This window comes from Carcharhinus amblyrhynchos, chromosome 15, assembly GCF_965287045.1.
Source record: "Carcharhinus amblyrhynchos chromosome 15, sCarAmb.v2.hapA, whole genome shotgun sequence".
NCBI classification, from domain to species: domain Eukaryota; kingdom Metazoa; phylum Chordata; class Chondrichthyes; order Carcharhiniformes; family Carcharhinidae; genus Carcharhinus; species Carcharhinus amblyrhynchos.
Genome location: NC_137338.1, coordinates 39260060 through 39283099, shown reverse-complemented (window position 1 = coordinate 39283099; position 23040 = coordinate 39260060). Strand labels below are relative to the sequence as shown.

The window sequence follows — 23040 nt, the reverse complement described above, 5'->3', positions numbered from 1 at the left end:
AAATCTCCTTAACCTAACAGAGGAATTCCTTGGCTAATTATAATAACCTACTCTCCACCCCAGGAAAATATTAGGTTAGACCATGTTCAATCCCTTGCCTATCAGATTCAGAAATGCTGATTTTTTTTTATTAATTCAAGGGTTGTGGGCTTCAATGGCTAGGCAAATATTCAACAGCCATTCCCAATTGCCTTTGTAAAAGTGGAGGTGAGATGGCTTTGTGAACCGCTGCAGTCCATATGGTGTAGATACATTCACAGTGCTGTTCGGGAGGCAAAGAACAAAGAAAATTACAGCACAGGAATAGGCCCTTCAGCCCTCCAAGCCTGCACTGACCATGTTGCCCAACTTAACCATAACCCCCTACCCTTTTGAGGACTGTATCCCTCTATTCCCATCCTATTCATGTACTTGTCAAGACGCCCCTTAAAAATCACTATTGGATCCGCTTCCACTACGTTCCCTGGCAACGAGTTCCAAGCACCCATTACTCTGTGTAAAAAATCTGCCTTGTACATCTCCTCTAAACCTTGTCCCTTGCACCTTAAACCTACGCTCCCTAGTAATTGACTTTTTCACCCTGGGAGAAAGCTTCTGACTATCCACTCTGTCCATACCTCTCAATCTTGTAGACTTCTATTAGGTCTCCCTTCAACCTCCATTGCTCCAGTGATAACAAACCAAGTTTCTCCAACCTCTCCTCATAGCTAGTGCTCTCCATACCAGGCAACATCCTGGTAAATCTTTTCTGTGCCCTCTCCAAAGCCTCACATCCTTCTGGTAGTGTGGCGGCCAGAATTGAACACTATTTTCCAAATGCAGCCTCATTAAGGTTCTACAAAGCTGCAACATAACTTGCCAACTTTTAAACTCAATGCCTCAGCCGATGAAGGCAAGAATGCTGTATGCCTTCTTGACTACCTTTTCCACCTGCATTGCCACTTTCAGTGATCTGGGTACCTGTACACCCAGATCCCTTTGCCTATCAATACTCTTAAGGAAGGGTTCTGCCATTTACTGGCAGTTTCATGATTTTGATTCAGCAACATTGAAGGACTGGCAATATATATCCAACTCAGGATGATGAGTAGCTTGGAAGGGAACTTCCAGATAGTGATGTCCCCATGAGTCTGCTGCCCTTAAGACTTCTAGACGGCATGGATGTGGGTTTGGAAAATGCTGTCTAAGGAGCCTTGATGAGTTCCTGCAGCACGCATCTGGTAGATGGTACACACTGCTACTAGTGTGCATTGGTGGTAGAAAGAATGAATGTTTGTGGATAAGGTGCCAATCAAGCACGCTGCTTTGTGTTTTGGATGTTGTCAATCTTTGAGTGCTGTTGGAAGAACAGTCATCTAGCAAGGGAGGTGTATTCCATCACAGTCCATTCTTGTGTCTTGTAGATTGTGGACAGGCTTTGGGAAATCAGGAGAGGAGTTACTCACCACAGGATTCCTAGCCTCTGGCCTGTTCTTGTAGTCACAGTATTGATAATGCCTAGTCTAGTTAAGTTTCAGGTCAATGGTAACCTCCAGGTTCAAAGAGCCCAAGTGGAGAATTTTACAGTTACTCAGAATGGCAATAACAATTTGGAGCTGGGAGTGGGGGTGTAGTCAGTGCTGTTGATTGAATAACCAGAGCTCTTATTCAGACTGTACAATTATATCCTTAATATCTGTAGTGGCTGGTCTTGGTTAGATTAGCTCGTGGAATGGCAGTCAAGATTCGTAATGTTGTCCATATCACTGAAAGACAACAATTTGAACTGATACTACTTGTGGACATGGCTTACTCTTATTTACCTTCCTACTAAGTGTACAGGTATACAAATGAGAAATAAAACATGCAGGAGATTGCTCCAATTGGGTGAAGGGGAAGAATAAGTGTCACAATTAGTTCATGTCACAAAGAGCTTCCCTTCACAACTGATTGAGAAACAAAAGGAAATTGCAGTGGCAATCTCAATGGGTGGGGAAAAAAGGGAAATGAAATTGCATAAAGATTTGCATAAGCTAGGAATTATGAAGTCCATACATTTGACTGCCAAAAGTAGCAATTATTGCAAGAATAATAATACATACTCATTCAAGCATTATATTAACTTTCTCTCTTCCTGTCAATTCAGCATATGTTGAGTGGCCTAATATATTGACATTTACTAATTGCACACCAATATTCACTCTCCGTGCAATATATAGATTTCCAGTAGTTTTCTGAACAGATCTTCAGAAAACTGAAGATTAGTACTCTATTGTATCAATATAAAATGTGTGTTAGCGAGATCTGCCTACTCTGATCTGAAGATATTGCAAGATGAGTCCAATTTACAGTTTAATTTAATTCAACAGTGTGATTTCTGTATGACCAACTACAGAGCAATAAGTGGTCAGCTCTTGGGTGCATTTGCACCCAAAATTTCCCTTTAATTGCACTATTTTATGGACCAAGTATTCCTGTTGTCAATCGACTTTCAGTGTACCCAATAGTGGATTGAAAAACATAAATAATTCCTCAGCAATTTGCACATGCCTGACACATCCATCACTGAAAGATTGTAATCACTGGACTTAGATCCATTTCACATTTAATAATTACAATCTTTTCTGTTTGCTCATCAATTTTCTTTGTAAATTGAATTGTTAAAAAACTAGGTAGACAACACCATATATTAGTGGACATATTGACCAAAAAAATGGGAGAAGAACATGGCTGCGTGACTACACTTCCTATGAGGCTAGTGTCAATTCCATTAAAGGATAATGACAAGTGGAGATCAGGACTTTCCCCATTAAAAAATTTAAATATCTGGACGATTTTCCAACATAGGAATCCTCAACCACACCTGCTATCAATCAGTTTGAATGCAGCATTAACTCCCACTCTATCAGTTGGGGAATGGGGTACAATGGAGGGAGTTCTGGGTGATAAGTATTGACTCCTCCTCTTGATGATACCTTGTAGAATGTGCACTTTTGTGAACATTTTGGGTTCTTATAATGTGTCCTACAGGTTAATAAGCTGCCTATAATTTCCATGTTAGGTTCACACTTAACTCAGATACCAAAGGGCCATGCTTTAGAGTCACCATTTGTTCATGTGTTTATTTATTTTCTTTTGAAATGATGAAACCAAGTGGCACTTGCAATGGATTGCAGAGTTACTGCTCAATGATCCACAAATAACTGATGGTCAAGACTGAATATCCAGTATTGATGATCTTACTGAACAAATTCACAATATTGTCGCAAAGTGAGACATGTTGCTCAAGCTTGTGTCTTGCACTCATCAGGACAAAGGTAAGATTGCCAAATTTCAAGTGATGCCAGCAATTTATACTACAGGACTGGTTTGCAAGTTAACTCCGATTGCAATACCTCAGCCAATGGCCAAGGTGTTACCATGGAGAAAGCAATGGGGAACTATAGACTCCCCATGCTCTGGGTTATTTTACAAAAAGGACAAAAAAAAGCACAAGGCTTGACATATTCCTTTTGTTTGCAAAAAACAGATCTTTATTTGCAAATATAAAGAAACCATGTTACGAATTCGACTGCTTATCATAAATTGATTGCTATTAGTGCATTTTACTCAGTTCATAAGATGAAGCAGCAGCAATGTGATCAAATGACAAGAAGACCCATGTCACATTGTCATGTGTGGTCAGGTGATGCAGTAACAATGCTGCAGGCCACATATACATTTACAAACCTTCTAGGTCAAACTGAAAGAACAATTAACTTAAATTGCATTTGCAATCCAAAACACGTAGTTGTAGTAAATTATAACTTCTGCAATCTCTGCACTTGTTCAACGTTAAGTACCATGCAGTGTTGAACTGAACCATGCAAACAATGTTTTGGGTTGAATCTTCACTATCTGGCAGCATGAACAAGTTGGGCTAAAGGCCTGTTTCCATGATGTAAACCTCTATGAGTTGGGGAGTCAGCTGATCTTTTTAATATCTGTCATTTGGGAATGTGAGCATTAAAACTGCATTATTCTTTGCAGTTTAGCAAGGTAATAAGTTAACCTTGACCCATGTTTCTGGCTGCTGTTGAATGCCACTTGGTAAAAGTACATGTATGAAGACAGGATGGAGCTCAGGCATAATGTATTCCATTATCCCCTCCCAAATCTGTGCCTATCTTTCCACAATGCCATGTGTGAAACCCAAAACTGAGATTCAGCCCTGCCACAACATGAAGCAACCCTAATCAAAGTCTTAAACAACCCTAAACAAAGTGACAAATGATATTCAATGGGACTACAACAAAGGTGAACTATTCTATTTCATCCTCCTCAACCTATCTGCAAACTTTGACACAGTTGACCATCTTCCTTGATATTTAAGCTGAGTCAGACTTCCCTCACCTGGTTCTATTTTTATCTGTGCAATAATAATCAGAGAATTGCCTGCAATTGCTCATCTACATGTTTCTGTTGAAGATATCATCCAAAAACACAACTTCCAAATATACACTGATATCACCCAGCTTTATCTCACCAAACATTCTTGATTAATTAACAGGTTGTTTTGTCATGTTGGATGAAAAGAAATTCCCTTCAACTAAAATTTTGTTAGACCAAAGCCATTGTTTTCAGTCTCTGCCATGAACTTCACTCCCTAGCCAATGACTGAGGTTGGACCAAATGGTTTGTAAGCTTAAATGTCGTGTTTTACCCAAAATGAGCTTGTTAGGTATCTAATCCATCACCAAAACAACTCAATTCTATCTCTGTGACATTGTCCAGTTGCAATCCTGCCCAAGCTCATTTATCATTGAAGTCCTCATCCATGCCTTTATACCTCCAGTCTCAATTACTCCAATGTTGTCCTACCAGCGTCCAACTTTCAACCTCCCATAAACAAATCCTACTAAACTCTGCTGCCCATATCCTAATTCACACTGAGTCAGCTGACCTACATTGGCTCCTGGTGCAATCTTGCCAATATTTTAAATTGTGTTCAAAACTCTCCAAGTTCATCCCTTCCTACCTCTAACTTCCACCAGCTCGATAAGATCTGAGCCCTCCTCAAATTCTGGCCTTTTGCACATCCCCATTTTTAATCACACCACCATTGGCAACCATGCCTTCATATGCCTTGGCTCTAAGTATTGGAAATCATTCAATAAACCTCCCCAGCTCTTTCTCCTCCGTAAAACTCATCTTTACAGTCCACGTTTTTGGTCATCTGCCTTAAAATATTTTTGTGGCTGGTTGTCAAATTCAATTTGATAACACTCATGTGAAGGACCTACGGTCAATTTGCTACTTCATAGACCTATATATATGCAAGTAGTTGCTGCTACCATTATCTAGAAACACATATACAAAAATTCACTTAGGTGAAGCAGTGAAGGCTGGTGAACACCTATGCCCTTAAATGAATGAATGAAAGTTAATCAGAAAAAAAAGTCCTTAAGCTACAAAAGAGGGGTTTCTTTGCTGATGAGGATCAAGTGAATCAACATTTTAGGTTTTTTTTTGCTGGATATTAATTTCATATCTGCGATGTGCTAAAGGGTTGAAAATCAATACCTTCGTATTGGGCACAAGTGTATAATGTTCGCAGGTCCATTAAATGGCACACTTACATTGCAGAGCCACTTTTACTGGAAGCTGTCTGCTATGTGCCAGGGTTATTGATGCTCCTTTATGTTGATTCTGGTTCAGGAGTGAGAACAGGACCGCAGTTCTGAGGGAACTTGAAATGTACAATTTTCCTTCAGAATTACGTTCGCAAATTTCGCCAAATGGCGAGTTTCCGGAATTCTTAACTAACCTTTGCAGAAATGATAAACCGTCGGGCACCGTCGATGACGGAAGAACTATTAACTACTGTTATTGCTGAAAGCTTCTGCAATCTTCTACTGGGCTGGTGCAGTTTCTGACGGTCAGAATGGGGTCAATTCTAATGACTCTCCAGCCTTTTGCCTAATAGTTGGTTTCGACCGGCGTCCGGAGCTGTGTTTTCTGTTAGATATGATTTTTTTTAAACCCAAAAAGCCTCGTTCGATGTGTCATCTTGTGTTTAGAACTTAATATGGGGCTATAAAACTTTGAAACGAGGTGGATACAGGCAAATTCTATTCATTGCACTTAGCACGTTTACGAAACTGATCGCCAAAAAAAAACAGAACAAACACATTTTGCAGAAGTGCATTGCTGAAGTTGCGAAATGAGCAACAGAAATCGTCGCCAGTGAGATTAGCCAAATCCGGGGTTTATGTTGCCTCTAAAACGAAGTGCGGTTTGCAATCCTTACCCACATTGCCCGAAATACAATGTCTTCAATCTTGGGCTTTCAGTCCGCTAATGAATGAAGGATTTCGCACCCGGGCTACGCTCCAATAGCTTTCTAATCCACATATTTATGCGAATCTACTGTGGCACAGTTCTACACCTAACCTTGCGGATTTCATTTTTCCGTTCTGATTCTGGCGGCTGAGGTATTGTTTTGATACCAAAATGAAACACATACACAACCCTCCAGATACGGTGGTGCTTGTTATTTTTTTTAAATTGCATTGAAAACCCCCAGTGATGCCGGAATCATTTTGTGTCGGCCGCCAGCAGCTCTGATGCAGATTAATTATCCGTTTCGGCTTAGTTTACCACTCCCCTGCCCCGGGTGACCCCAGAGCCGAGCGACGTCTCAGACGGAAACTGATGAATAGAGATCAGTTACAGCGCTCTGCATCTCACCTCCTGCTCACAGAGATCCACCAAGGGCAGAGGCGCAATACCTTCTGTGCAACCAACGCAACAGACAGCTACAGGATTGCACGGGAGATACGCTTCAAAACTGCTCAACATGGGAGAAGCCTATCCCATTAGTCTCCGGTTTTATGTACCGCCCCAGACTGAACCGTACCCAAGATAATGGAGCTATCCTTCAAGACACTTCATAGGTATAAACACGTTAGCTCCTGTACACACTGTGCACAAATACATTCTTTGTAAATAGTAAACACAAATCTGCACCGACGTGATTGAACAATAACTGCGAAGAGTACCTGGAAGTGGGAATACCATGGTGCTAAACACAACACCTTGTCTCCTGGGCCAAATTAAACAAAGGATTACAATATGTACAGCGCAAAATATTCATTGTTTTTGGCAACAAATGCCAATTTAGAAATGGTTAATTATACCATCTGTGCCTGTTATTGCGTGCATTTGTCATAATTTTGCTCCTTGTTTGTTTAAGTAATGAACCATTATTGGGTTCTCACTACAACAGCCACACACTGCAATATAGCTCCTTCAATGTAGTAACAGATCCCAAGACATTTCACTGGAGGATAGGTAAACAAAACGGACACCGAGTCAGATAAATAGATTTTAAGGCAGGTTCGGTCAGAAAAGTGAGCCTTAAAGAGAGCTTTCTCTTTAAAAGCCTTTAAGAGGAGTGAGTTTCCTCCGGGTGCTCCGGTTTCCTCCCATACTCCAAATATGTGCAGGTTAGGTTGGTTGGCCATCTTAAACCACCTTTTAGTGTGAGGGGGATTAGCAGGGTAATTACGCGGGGTTATGAAGATAGAACCGGGGGGGGGGGGGCGGAATTGTTGTCGGGACAGGCTTGATGGGCCGAATTGCCTCTTTCTGTACTGTAGAGATGCTGTGAGGAGATCTAAAAGGACGGAATTTCAAAGCCTTTGGGATCTAGTCAACGGAAGGCACAGCCTTCCAGTAAGAGACAGACAAGATGCCAGAGCTGAAGGTGTCCCGAATCTCAGAGGGGTTGGGAAGGGCCAGATCTTAAAGGGAATTGAAAAATCAGCCTGAGGATTTGAAAGTCATTGCCGGACTGGGCAAACATAGGGATGATGGGTGGCAGTGCGAGTTCACATATGTGAGCAGCAGAGTTGGAGCAGCCCAAGTCTGCAGAGGGAAGATGATGGGAATGGGAATATGGCGTCTCAAGATAAGAAAAGCGCGGAGGAGAGGTCTCAGTAACAGAAAACTGAAGCGGGGCAGGCATGGCGATATTCTGGGTGACTGCTGGAGGTGAATCTGTGGAATCCTTCGCCGCAGAGAGCTGCGGAGGCTGGGTCGTTATGTGCAAGGTTGAGATAGACAGATTTTTAATCAGCAAGGAAAGCAAGGGCTATGGGGATAAGGCGGAAAGTGGAGTTAAGCATTATATCAGACCAGCCATGATCTCATTGAATGGCTGTACGGCCTACTTCTGCTCCTACGTCTTATGATCTTGGGGCTGGAGCTCAGGTCAAAATTAGACGCCAAGCTTGTGAAGACCCGGGTTCAGCCTGAGGGGCTGTGGGCCAGGGAGGGGGATGGACTCAGTGACTAGGGAATAGAGATTGTGGTGAGGACCAGAAACAATGGCTTTAGTCGTCCAACATTTCAGAGGAAATTTCAGATCAAGTGACTTAAGTTCAGGCCTCCAAATTCGTGGCTAGAATCATATTTCTATTTCGGAAAATGTGAATGTGCAACCTTATTCAAGACAGCACTTTCACATGAACATAAAGTGTCCTCAATTTGCTATCTGTAATGAGATTCATTAGTTTTTTTCTCCCCCCGATATATTAAAAATGTGAACCTTTCGCACACGTGGAGGAAAGGGGAACTCAAAATGCTTCATGTACAAGTGTAAACTGTACGTCATATCACCTTATTCTTCACCCGGTGTTTCGCCGTGGGGCCACTTATCCACGCTCGGTGGAGTGTTTGTGAGTCTCCCATCTCCAGAATCACCTCACTGTGTAGAGCGCTTCAGCCAGCCAGGCAAGTCCAGGATCCAGATTCGTGTTAAGTTCCGCTGGAGGAATGGAAGCCTCCCCTTATGGTTCCTATGCATGCGATGCATTCGCTGGGCAATCGTCAAGCCAAGTCTGCCCCCGGCACACAGCCAGCGTCTGAGCTTCCCCCAACATCATTCACAGTCAGAATCGCGGAAAACTGGTCTTTTCTCGACACACACTCTGTTCCGCTCAAATTATACAAGAGGGCTTTTTTTTAAAAAAAATCCGACCGGAGTGGGATCTCACAATGCCCCGTTCAACCTTGATACGCTGGGTTGTGTACGCGAGGAAAAGGAAACGATATATAAGGAAAGTCTACTCCCAGTTACACAGAGAGAGAGAGAGAGCGCTTGGACATTAGAGCTGCTTCTCAAAAAAAGCGTCCAAATGAAAGAGCTCACGCCATGGTGCTGCCAGCAGAAACTGCGACCTCCCGGCTCCCCACCCAGTGAGATTAGCAAGCGGAAAGCTAATCTCTGAAGTTGTAGCGCCGCTTGCTTTGCACAACAGCCTCCACCAGGATTATCTCCGAACTGAAGAGTCTCGGGCCTGACTGCTACTTCCTGCGTTCAAGAATGTGGCCTCGGGAAATAAATTAGCTTCAATAAAGCGAAACAAAATAGCAGTCACGTGAGCGTGGCTACCCATTCACCAGCCGCTTCGCCCACAACTTGAGCTCAAGTTTCTGATCTCCTGTCTGAATCTCGTGGAAGGCGATGTTTTAATCCAGCATATGCCACTAATAGTTCTGATCATTTCTTTATGCACCACCTCCCCTGCAGTTCATGTATTGATTCTGATCACCTCAACGCCTTTAACTCCGCTGACATTTCCAGCCCCTCTCGGTTTTGATTATCTTACATATCTATTCCTTCCCAGTCCCCAGATTAGTGCCGCGCCATAGCGGGGGTATGATGGGCCGGGCTGTTTCTTCTTGTATGTTAATTCTCAGGGTGTGCCGCCCTTTCCAGAGCCTACATTTCAGAGAATTTGGCCATCTCTTTGCAAAGGTCGCGGCCATGCCTCTTAAATCATTGGCAATAGTTTGACATAAGCGAGTGGCTGTTTAGGTCACCTCCGAGTGCCAGTTTAGTGTTGGACTGGGGTCACATATAAGATAAACCAGGTAAACAAGCAGGTTTGCCTTCAATAAAGGACATTCGTGAACTAGTTGGAGTTTTCTGACAATCTGACAGTTTTACTGATGTCAATATTTTAGTTCCAGTTTTTAAATTTAAATCCTCCACTCGTTATAGTGGGATTTGAACCTGTGGATAAATTTTGGCCCGTGGATTACTGTTCCTTTAGCTACATAGGATCGTGTGTATTTCATAGCCTTAATGGCACGAGCTTTATATATCATCCAGTATTTTCCATCTTGTTTTAAAGAGAGGGAAGTGTGTTTAGACGATTAAACAGCAGCCGAGTGAAGCTGTGATTTCCCTTTTGTATGCTCTCTTTTTCGATCTCTGTAGTTGGGGGAGGAATGAGGATGCTTTCCAGATGCTGTGGACCTGTTGTTTATTTCCACCATTTTGTTTCCATTGCCAGTTTAGACAGATTTATTCTCATTTTATCTTGTCTGGCCTTTGTAACAAGATCAAATGAAATCATTAATATTTTCACTTTGCCTCCTTTTCCTGTTTTTATGTTAAATTCTAGTACTGTCAGATAACCTCTAATATCTCTTAACCAAGTCACCATTTTTGAATTATTGCAAAAATTGGGGGTAGCAGCCAGCTTCAGCCTGCACTTGACTTTCTATCAAACAATCATAGGACAGCACCTGTCAGCTGGAATCTAGGTAATGACTGGGACTCGTGGCTGAATTTTACTGGCCACAAAGTTTGTTATCCCTGTTTGTGGAATGCAATTATGTCCTAATAGTGATTTAAATAAAAAAGATTCTCCTACTATTTCCTTTCATTCTTTTTGGTGATCATAAAATCCCGACAGTGCAGGAGGCCATTCAGCCCATTGAGTCTACATCCACAATCCACCCAGGCCCTATCCTCCTAGCCTCACATATTTACCCTACCAGTCCCCTGACACTATGGGGCAATTTACCATAACCAATCAATCTATGTGGGAGGAAACTGGAGTACCTAGGGGAAACCCATGCAGATAAGGGGAGAATGTGCAAACTGCACACAGACAGTGATCCGAGGCTGGAATTGAACCCAGGTCCTTGGTACTGTGAGGCTGCAGTGCTAACCAATGTGCCATTGTGCTGCTCTGATGTTTGGCCATTGGTGATGACTTATCTTAATGTAATCAAGAACTCTAATCATTTTGAACACTTCCATTGGATATCTTACCCTTCCTAGCTCATCAAAGTCTCCATTGCCCTACTCATGCTATAGGGCAATGGAGACTTGCCATTTTGGAAACAAAAACCTCTCATGGCTGATATCAATTTAGTGAATCCCTTCTGCCACTTCTCTGTTCCCTTGACAGCCATTCCCTAAAGTACAACACTCAAAAATGGACAAGGGATTTCTAACTACCAATTTGTTCCATACAATCTACAATTTCGTATGCATTTTTCTGGTAGTTTTATCAACCACTCCTACTCCTTTTAAAATATTTGGATATCTGAACTGTGTTGTCCCTCTCATCTCTTGAGCCACAAGGCCATAGATTCCTGCCTGACTTGAGCATAAAGGCAACAAGGAATGGGCAATAAATGCCATCCCTGCCAGTGACACAAGCATCCCAAGACTGAATTTTTACTGCAGTACTTAGGAAATGCTGCTCTGTCAGAGGTGCCAATATTCAGAGAAAACAACAAACTTGAGTAGACACAAAAAAAGCCTCATGATATTATGTGTGGGTGCTCTCCCAATGCCATGGCCATCCAAGATCTATACCTCAACCAGCACAATTAAATACACTGACTTAAAAACTCAAGTACACCATTTGTGGGAATTACACTGAGTCAAAATTGTGAGGTCTAAGAGACTCCTGGTATTCCATCTGTAGTCTCAGTTGTACAATAAGCGTGGTGGGAAATAGGGAACAGGCCATGCTTCTTGATGATGGGGAGAAATACTGATGGCGATGGAGGGGGTTCTTCAATGGAGGAATACTCCTGTTTTAGCATTTCTACTCCAGCTGGCTCCACATTCAAGTCAGTTACCTGCTAATGTTGGAACAGGGACTTCAAGCATGTTTTAGCCCCATATTTTATGTTCACATGTACAGGACCCAAAAACTACTTCTTGTGGGGACAAAGAATGCCTCTTGCTTTTACCCCATATGACAGCAGAGGTTTTCTATTTGGGAGTCAGGGCATGCTTCTCGCCCGCATTGTGGGGCATTAGTAGTTTGTATAAGTACTCAATTTCAAGGCCATTTCTTCATTACTTGTGAGATCTACTAAATTGTCACTTAGTGTTAGGAGATTAGTAGGATAAATGAGGAGTATGGGGACAGGATTTGGGTGGGATTGTGGTCGGTGCAGAGTCGATGGGCTGAATGGCCTCCTTCTGCACTATAGAGATTCTATGTACATAGTAGTTAAGATGTTTCACTCGGAGTATTACAATAGCGACTATCATTTTAAAGTATTACATTGACCGGAAATCGTTTAGAACGTACTGAGAAGGCGAAAGATTCCTACAGGAAAATATTTTTCTATCGTTCATTATACATTAAAATGGGGTATGGTTTTAGGATCCCAATTGTACAGCAATTGTGGTGCTGTGAACATGATGTTATGACAGCCTGCAAGCAACCTTCCTGCTTTTTCTCCCTATAGGAATCCTTTGCCATGTCGGTACATCCTTGTGTGTTTCGTGGTCAATGAAATACTTTCAAATGGTAGTCACTGTTGTAATATCCCAAGATAAACATCTCAGCTACTTTATACACAGCAACCAACAGCGGCAGCCTTAACCAAAATCTCAAGTGATCCCCAAGAACTCATTTCTTAAATCAATTACAATGAGACATCGCGGCGGCGTTAAATAGAGCAAAGAGTGAGCGTTTGTGATCAGAAAGAGATTCGTGTTAATGTAAGAAAAATGCCACTAAAATAATGCTGTCAAGTAACACCCCAGAAACCCCTAAAGACATCCGCGTACAGCACAAATATAACCTGAAAACGTCGAAAGTGCGTGTAAATGAGATGTAAACTTGAAATGAAGGGGCAACTAAACTCAGCCACAGCCGAAGAATGAAGACCCTGCAAGAAGGGGAAGCTGCTGGAAGCCCCCCTGTGCCACAGCAGCAGCGCAGTGAGCGAGTGCATCTCCAAAGAACTGAAGAAAATCCAGCAATTCGACCTCCCGACTAAAAGTCGAAACTGAAATCATAACCCCGACCAGGAAATGATCAGTACACAGCTGAATTTCCCCTTCAGGCGAGCCTAAACCGAGCAAATTCACAACCCTGCCCCCACTGATCACAACCCCACGCCACTGTGAAGCACAAATCCCCAGTCGCCTCCCGTTGAGCATGAATCACAATCTCCTCCATACACTACCCCCCGCCCACCACAACGCGCAGCTGGAAAGACCACACACCCTCACTGGCTGAGAGGATGAACAGTCAAATTATGTGAAAGACGAGAACTAAAAGGCTCCAGTGACAGTAGCCGCCAAGCACCCTCGGATTGGAAGCAATGGAGCGACTGTATTGCAAAAGATAAGCGTTGAGGCTCTAAGCGGCTGCCGTCAACACAGGTAACTTGCATCAAAAGACGTTCCCCCCCCAAAAAAAATGAGCGGAAACCGCCTCCTCCCGCTGAACATGGACTGGGAACTGCCCTTCCTCCCGCTCGCAATGAATACAAACAACCTCCAAGCTCTTATGATGAATCACGACCTTTAGTCGCTCCCCGCCTCCAAGGTGAACAGAATTTAATGGCCTTCCCCTGAACCCCACCCGCAAAGTAAGAACGTATTGCAAACTGGAATTCCCGCAGTACATTAACAGCAATCTTCTCCATACACCTCAGCTCTCCCCATGTACCCTCTACCTCCTCCCTTCCAAATGTTGGCCCCTCTCCCTACGTTTTCAATTTCCTCTCCCTCCTGGCCCAATTCAATTATCCCTCACCGTGCGGCATTCGATCCGTGTGCAATGCTGGGAAGGATGATAAAGGAACCGGTTTATTTATGTCTTTAAGAGCGCTGCCGCGGGAGCACCAGTGTTCAAGCCCCACCAACTCGGCAAACATCCATTAACCAGAACGCTGCTTCCTGTCCTTTCACCTCCTACCCACTACCCAGTTGTGTGTTCCAGGAAATGTATGGTGTAGTAATAATGATAAAATCCTACTCCGCCGAGGACGTTCACATTATTATTGTACAAGCACAAGTTTTGTTTTTTTTTAACTCAGTGCAAACGTTATTTGCCAAACTCCTCCTTCCCAAGAAAGGCCCAGCAAGCGTCCAAACCATTTGTCTGACTTTGGGTGAATATCTGGCCTGTGTGGTTAATGTGTAGGATAAATTCCGGATACAACATTTTAAAGCCTCAAGGTTCAAGTGCTGTTGTATTATTCATAACCAACTCATGAGTGACAATGCAAGCTGTCGAAAGACCCACACAGGCAGATCTAACCACTCACACGCTGCTTTCATTTACTTCCTTGTTCGCCCCCGCTACTAGAAACATACTTTGACGCAGTGGATAGGAACACAGTTTCCGACACCGTTATACCTGCTCCAATTAAAAGTGGCTATTCCAAAGGGTTGGTCGGTGCAAGGAAAATCAAACCATCTACAAAGAAATCCAACCGGACTGACTTGTTCTCCGTGTGCCAAGTTTCTCGAGCACTCTGCAGTCTTATGCAAAACCACGAATATATGCAGTTCCCGTTTACCATTGCTGGTTCAGACAACTTTCCAAAAAGCATTCCAGCTGTAATCGGTGACCGCCGCCCGTAAATAAGACCTTAAGACACAGGAGCAAAAGTAAGCCATTTGCCCCGTCAACTCTACTCCGCCATTTAATATTGATCTAATCTTCAACTCCACTTTCCTGTCTTATTCCCAGGATCTTTGATTCCCTTACTGATTAAAAATCTATCTCAGTTTTGAACATGTTTAATGACCCAGTCTTCACCAGTCTCTGCCGCGAAGAATTCAACAGATTCACTACGCTCTGAGTGAAGAAATTCCTCCTTATCACTGTCTTAAACGGGCAACGCCTTACTCTGAGATTGTGCCCTCTGGTTCTCGACGCTCCCACAGGGATATTAACACAATTAAACTATTTCCAGATAAAGTGTCAGGTAACAATCCTGTTTCAAATCATCTGTAACATACATCTACATGTTCTATCCTTGACATCATCATCAAATGGCCTAGGTTGCAGTGTTTCAGCTCTGAAGAGGTTGGTTAGACTGTGTTTTCTTTCCTTAGAGAATAGAAGGCGGGGGAGGGAAGCGGGGTGGCGCTGGCCTATAGATAAGGTAGATAGGAAGAAACCTTTCACCTTAGTAGAAGGGGTCAATAACTACTGCCATAGATTTAAGGCAAGGGGCAGGAGATTTAAATCTGGAGATCACTAGAAAGGGTGGTTGAGGCGGGAACCCTCAACATTCAAGACCATAAGACAAAGGAGCAGAATTAGGCCATTCAATCATGGCTGATATCTTTCTCATCTCCATTCTCCTGCCTTTTCCCCATAATCCCCGATCTCTTTATTAATCAAGAACCTACCTATCTCTATCTTAAAGACATTTACTCAATGACCTGGCCTCCACAGCCTTCTGCGGCAAAGACTTCCACAGATTCACCACTCTCTGGCTGAAGAAATTCCTCCTCATCTGTTTTAAAGGATCGTCCCTTTAGTCTGAGGTTGTGCCCTCTAGTTCTAGTTTTTCCTACCCGTGGAAACATGTTCTCCACGTCCACTCTATCCAGGCCTTGCAGAATCCTGCAAGTTACAGTAAGATCCTCCTCATCCTTCTAAACTCCAACGAGTACAGATCCAGAGTCCTCAACCATTGCTCATTGTACAAGCTATAAGAAGCATATGGATGAGCATTTGAAAAGTGAGAGCATACAAGGCTATGGATGAGTGCTGGAAAATGGGATAAGGATGGTTCGGTGTTTGATGGCGGGTGCAGACATGATGAGCCGAAAGGCTTCTTGCTGGCCTGTAAAATTCCATGGCTGAAGGATGACTTTTATTTTAGGTAAATTGGATTGAGTTTATCAGGATATCTTAATGTGTCTCACAGGACTTAAATCTAAGGCCTGCGAAATGCCAACAGCAATTGTAATTTCAGAACAAGGTGTAAAGAAGCTTTTCTTTAGCATGGAACCAAGAAACGAAAAACAAGTTAGCGGAAGCATCTATTTCCAGTCATCGTGGAGTTGGGACAGTGTATCGTGTGCATTGTTGAACAAGAGTTGCAACAATTCCCTAGCGCAAATATGCGGACTGCACTCATTAGAGTGAAACAATTTCACTTGCAGCCAGTCTACCATTCCATGTCTGTCTGGCTTTGTGTCCCTGCCTCCCAAAATGCGACGCTCCCTCAGCCCCAAACTAGCGCGATGCTGTGAAACGTCAATCAGCAGCCGAAGGCCTGTTGGTGATAATAGGCAGTCAGCCGCCGCAGGGCTTTCTCACGCTTATATATATAAAAAAAGTTCAATTTTACACCAAGTCCTAATTAAGCCACGAGGATAAATAAATCAGTATCGGAGAGAGAAAAAAAATATATGTCCAGCAAACGACCACTCTTTGATTGCTGGATGTTCATTTTTCTCGCAAGTTTTGGGGTTTTTATTTATATAAACGCTGCTCCATTAGTTCAGAACTGACTCATTCCTATCGGAAAAATCGGCCAACTACTGGAAACCTCTCCACAATCGACCCAGACACCGGGCACACAGTCCAACAGCAAACATAGGAAACTGAAAGTACATAACTTTTTCAAATAAAATCAAGGGCAAACGATTACCAGAATCTAAACAAGAATCACACATACTATGTTAGACAGATTTCAGCTCGAACTCAGAGACATGTGAAGAAATGGAGAGCGAGTCTTATAAATATCGGGTTCTGTACTGAGGACATCAATCAGCCATACAACATTAATCAGGGGAACTAGGGCACGCTCACGATGTCGCTGTTGTACACACGCAGGCTGTAGCCTTGTCAATGGTCTATATTTCGTGTTGAATGTGCTCAGGCTGAAGAAGCGGATGGGAGAGAATTACGAATGTGCAAAACATTCTGAAAGCGAGAGCAGACCACGAAACACCTGGCAGAGCGATCAGGCGAGGAGCGACTGAATGAGACGCCTCAGTGTGGTATCGCGGCTTCATCTCGCATTACACGCCTGTGTCAGCAGAACGGCCGTGAACTCATTTCCTCCTCACTGCTGCACCGCCAGAGGAGAGGAACAAAACGCATCCAACAATGGCTTTTTGCAGAACAATCGGCAGGTTTTTCCCCGCATGGTGACCAATTCAATGAATGAAATAAAACACACACACACACCCGCGCAGTTATTTAGGCGACCCCTTTGCAAACTAAGCAGCGCATGTTACATTGTGATCCGGAGTGAAATGCAAAAGACATTGTTTTTTAAAAGTTTGAGTTATATTATGCTTACTTTCCGGAAATCAATAGTGCTAAGTGGGCTGCATCTTAAAGTTATAACCTGGGCGAGCCTGGCAGGCATCTTTTAAACAGAGTAAATGTGCAATGGATAAAATACGTAAATTATGTCACGTCATGTAACCACTCCCCACCCCCCCACCACCCCAACGCCCCCCCCCACCCCACCCACTCACACACACAGTGCTGCCAAACCTCGTGCAATCGCACACTTCACAGGCACACTGAATAGACATGTTTATGTGAACGAGGAGACTTACAGATTCAATTCCCAAACCCCATCAAAATGTAACACATCTCTCCCACGTCCCTGGGACAGCTCAGTCCCGGCAAGACTCGCGATCTGCCGAGTCCAACCTCAAGAGTTGCAACTGCTACCCAACAAAATACACAACAGCATAGAAACACAGAAAAAAGTCTGAGGACACGTACCAAAGAACAGCTTCTTCCCTGCTGACATCAGACTTTTGAATCGACTTACCTCGCATTAAGTTGATCTTTCTCCACACCCTGTAACACTACATTCTGCACTCTCTCCTTTCCTTCTCTATGTACGGTATGCTTTGTCGGTATAGCGCGCAAGAAACAATGCTTCTCACCGTACACTAATGCATGTGAAAATAATAAATCAATAAGCATGCTTAGCCTTTATTTCAAATTACGGGAGTGTACTTTACAGCATTTTCCATTCAGCCTACAGCGGTTTAAACTAAGAGACTGTGAACTGCATGCTGGGTGAGTGGTTTCTCATCCATTTTAAACGCAGACAGTAGGAAATACTGTTGGCTCACACAGTTCCGAGACCTCTCTAGCTCTGGTATTTTAACCACCCCCTTTTTCCTTTTCAGGCAGTGTGTCTCGTCTCTCCTTCCAGCTTGTACGCGCGGGCTTCAGAAACATCTGAACTTCCTTCCGCTCGGCTGCACACTGAAACCCGTTCATTTCAAGGCAGATCGGCCTGGAAGAAAAGCGCGCCACGCTTTCCCAACTTTCCGCCACCGTTGATGCATCATCATTTCCACACCCCCTCCCCTCCGGGCACCTGCGAAACCGCTCGGCATATCCAGACAACCAGAAATTCGCAAAGGCGAGTGAAGGAGGCATCAATCAGCAGAAACCAGCTCGACCAGGCCCTGCCTATCAGTCCACAGCAAACACATTACTGCTTTGTATCACAGCTCCACATATCTTGATAGCTGCGAGGCACTGCTCCCTCCCCCTGATTGTTGCAGGCAGTGTTTCGCCAAACAGCTAATGTGCAAAGTCATGACGGTTCGCGCGTTCCAGAATGCTACACCCCCACGGGGGCCTCAGTAACACCCAGCAAAATCGCCTTATTGGGAACACAAAAATATGGCATATTTCAGCGAATGTGCATTGTTTGGCTTCAAACGGTTCCTCCAGCCTATCCTAAACTGGTCAAATCGCGGGGATTTTATGTTTTCAACGCGCGGAGACCCTATAAATAAGGAAAAATGAAAGCCCCAATTGGTATTATTAATCTGCGGCCCTTAAACACTATTATTGTATTCATGTAACTCCAATTTACTCCTTCTAAGAGTTGAATTGTCATTAGGAATTTTACAGGCCAACCCAACTCACGGTCACAATAATATTCAAGATATTTTGGATCAACGCGCTCAAAGCGATTTGCATAATCCTTTAACCCTCTTAAAATTGGCCGGCCTCTTGTAACAATCAGTAATATTTTTTAAGGAATCTGTCAGTCAGTGAGCAGCGAATTGGGACAGCGTATGAGCCTCGCCTCAAAATGGACATTAATAGTCAAGACCAACAAAGGAATACATAGGGCAGCATTTGTCAAATCCACTGGTGGCGATAATGTTAATGTTCGAAATAAAACACCAGAAGTTATATTGCATATCACAAGCGAAGAAGCGTGCTCCTATTTTCAATTGAAAAAAACACCCTCATTTGGATTAAATCAAGGAAGCCATAAGGTGTCGATTTTGGGTTTCCAAAGCAAGGGAGTAAAACAAGGGGAAGGTTTGTGTGGCAACCTTGAATCCCCAGTCAGCTCCAATGATTATATTCGAACAGTTGCTGTACAATGTATTACTGGCGGTCCCTAACTGCAACTCTTCCTAAATGGGTTTTGTTTTTCACTGCCTCTTACGTTCACCCTGACAATTAGTCTCGTAGTATTTAGTTTACTTGTACGCTCTCCAAGGACCAAGCTAAGATTGAACTTTAAATAAGTTTTGTCACTACGCAGCTGGGTTCAGGTGATTAGAGGGCAACACATTTTGGTACATTTATTAAAATGTCTCCAGTCGCTTTACAAATCAATATGAATGCTGTTCTCAACTCTTAACCAACTTAACCAACTTCATTTTACTTGGATGTGTCCCATCAATCCTGACAGACTGGATTCCTCCGTGTCGTTTTACTACCTTGAGCAGTATCTGCGGCCTGTATGGATATAAAGCTGCCAGTTGAAACACTGTGAGGGGTAACTGAGATTTAAATTATTCGCTGTCGCAAGAGTAGAAAAAAAATGCCCAGCATTTGTACCAATCCCATGGGCGGCTTTCAAAGAGCCTCTGGTCGCGGAGTGCTTTGTGTTCTCAATTTTACAAAGACCAAGATTATGGTCACAGATACAAAAACGGATACAAATTCAAATTCACAGTGGACCCGTACTGAGATTGGCATTAAAAACATTAAATCATCTGGATCAGACAATTACAAAATACCAAATAAGCAGTTTCATTCAAATTTATTGAAAAGCTGCTACAATATCTTTTTTGACTGTTTAAGTAAATCAAATCTGGTCGACAGCAGAGTTCAATATTTTAGAACAGACTAGTCCATAGAGTTAACATTTTATTAGACAGGTCCATATAGTCAATATTTTATAACAGACTAGTCCATATTGTTAATATATTGTAACAGACTAGTCCATACAGTTAATATATAATATACGAGTCCATATCATATAGTCAATATTTTACAACAGATTAATTCATATATCAATATTTTAGGCAACCATGGAAACATACATAGAAACTTAAAGCAGAAGTAGGCCATTCAGTCCTTCAAGCCTGTTCTGCCATTCATTATGATCATGGCTAATCATCAAATTCAATGTCTTGATCCTGCCTTACCCCACTTCCCTTGATCCCGTTAGCCTCAAGAGCAATATCTAATTCTTTCTTGAAATCACACAACATTTGGGTCTCAACTGCTTTTTGTGGTAGTGAATTCCACAGATTCACCACTCTCTGGGTGAAGAAATTTCTCCTCACTCAGTCCTAAAAGTTTTACCACTTATCCTCAAACTACGATGCTTAGTTCTGGATTCCCCCACTATCGGGAATATTTTGAATCTATCAAGTCCAGAATTTTATGGGTTTCTATGAGATTACCTCTTCTAAACATCAAAGCATATAATCCTAATCGATTTAGTCTCCCCTATATAACAACCTTGTTATCCCAGGTATCAACCTGATAAACCTTCACTGCATTCCCTCTATAGCAAGAACGTCCTTCCTCCAATAAAGACACCAAAACTGCATGCTTTACTCCAGCTATGGCCTCACTAATGCCCTATACAATTGCAGTATACATCCCCATTCTTTTACTCAAAAACTCTCACTGAGGAGGCCAACATACCATTTGTCTTCTTTACTGCCTGCTGTACCTGCATGCTTACTTTCAGTGACTGATATACAAGGACACAAAGGTCTCGCTGAGTATCACCACTCTCAATTTACACCCAAATAATAATCTGCCTTCCTATTTTTGCTACTGAAGTGGATAACCTCACATTAACCACATTATACTTGATCTGCCATGCATATGACCAGTCTGTCAGCCTGTCCAAATAACACCGAAACATCTCTGCATTCTCCTCATAGTTCACCCTCCCATTCAACTTTGTATCATCTGCAAATGTGGAGATAATACATTTAGTTCCCTCATACAAATCATTAATATATATTGTGAACAGTTGGGGTCCTTGCACAGATTCCTGTGGCACCTCACTAATCACTGCCTGCCAATCAGGAAAAGCTACATATATTCCAACTCTTTGTTTTCTGTCTGCTTTCTATCCATCTCAAGACACTTTCTGCAATTTCATGCGCTTTAACTTTACATTAAAACCTGCTACGTGAGACATTGTCGAAAGCCTTCTGAAAGTCTAAATAAACCACATCCATAAGTTCTCCCTGGTCAACTCCACTAGTTATATCATCAAATAATTTCAGTAGATTTGTTAAGCATGATTTCTCTTTCATAAATCGATGTTGACTTTGTCTGATCATACTACTTTCCAAATGCTGTGCTATGAAATCCTTGATAATGGATTCTAGAAATTTCCCAACTACCAACGTTAGGCTCACTAGTCTACAATTCCCTGTTTTCACTCTACCTTCATTTCTGAATAGAGGGCTTACATTAGCTACCTTGCAATCAGTGGAAACCAGTTCAGAGTCCAAATAATTTTGGAAAAAGACGACCAATGAATCAAGTACTTCTCGGGTCATTTGCATAAGTACTCTGTGATGAAAATTATCAGGCCCTGAGGTTTATCTGCCTTCAATCCCATTAATTTCAACAAAACCATGTCTCTACTAATGCTAATTTTTTTCAGTTCCTCACTAAAATTTGTGTTTCTCAAAACTTTCAGTACATTATTTATGTCTTCCTTTGTGAAGACAGAAGCAAGATATAAAGTTAATTCCTCAACCATTTCTTTGTTCCTCATTATGAATTATTACAGACTGGTCCATATGGTCAATACTTTATAGTAGCCAAATCCATACAGCCAATATTTTTTAGCACATTAGTCCATTTAATCAATATTTTCAAAAATACTAGTCCATATAGTCAATATTTTACAATGGACTAGTTCATATATTTAATATTTTAGAACAGGCTAATCTATCTCCTCTTACGTTGCACACACATGAGCCAAGATCAAAATGCAATCTTAAAGTGAGGGGATATTTTTGAAATATACGTATTCATTCTTGGTTTGAGAGCATGCTGGCAGGGCCAGTATTTATGGCCCATCCCTGATTGCTCTTCAGAAATTGACAAGAGTGCCTTTTTGAACCACTTCAGACCATGTGCTATAAATTACACCAACAGTGCTGTTAAGGAGGGACTTCCAGGATCTTGAACTAGTGAAGAAGAAGGAATAGTGATATAGCAGGATGATGTGCAACTAGGAGGGAAACTCGGTGGTGGTGGTGCTCTCATGGTGGCTGCTGCCCTGGCTCTTCCAAGTGATCAAGGTTGTGAGGTTGGCATGTGCTTTTGAAGAAACCTTGGCAAGTTTCTGTAGTGCATCATGTAGTTAGTACACATTGTTGTCATCAAGCACCATTGGTGGAAGGAGTCAATCTTTAACATGGGGGATGAGGTGTCAAGTAGGTTGCTTTGTCTTGGATGATGTCAAGCTCCTTAACATAACAGGCTAGAAGATGAAGGCATGTAAAATCACAGGCACCAATGCACCCCTCCCTGGTGAGCTCAATGCATTCTTTGCCCATTTTGAGGAAGAGATCAGTGAGAGCATGCCTTCCACCTCAGGAGCCTTGGCCGAATCCGTGTCTGAGGTCATCATCGCAGACAGCAGAGCAGCCTTGCAGCCTTCTCGAAAGTCAACCCACAGAAAGTGACTGGCCCAGGTGGGGTACCCAGACGAGCACTC

At 42.7% G+C, this 23040-nt stretch overlaps 1 protein-coding gene across 6 annotated transcripts in view; it reads right to left on the bottom strand.

The window, feature by feature from the left end:
* The window catches only part of bcor (BCL6 corepressor), a 296044-nt gene that overhangs the window by 160450 nt on the left and 112554 nt on the right, over positions 1-23040 (bottom strand). Inside the window, exon 1 of one of the 6 annotated variants that reach the window (XM_080203859.1) lies at positions 17839-17855. The exons of 4 other annotated variants lie outside the window; for them this stretch is intronic. Coding sequence is in view for 1 of the 2 variants with exons in the window: in XM_080203856.1 (XP_080059982.1) it covers positions 8641-8712 (72 nt within the window). In the remaining variant the exon portion in view is untranslated. Of the gene's footprint in view, positions 1-8640; positions 9270-17838; positions 17856-23040 lie in introns of those variants that run through there. One more of the 6 variants, XM_080203856.1, reaches the window with a different exon arrangement.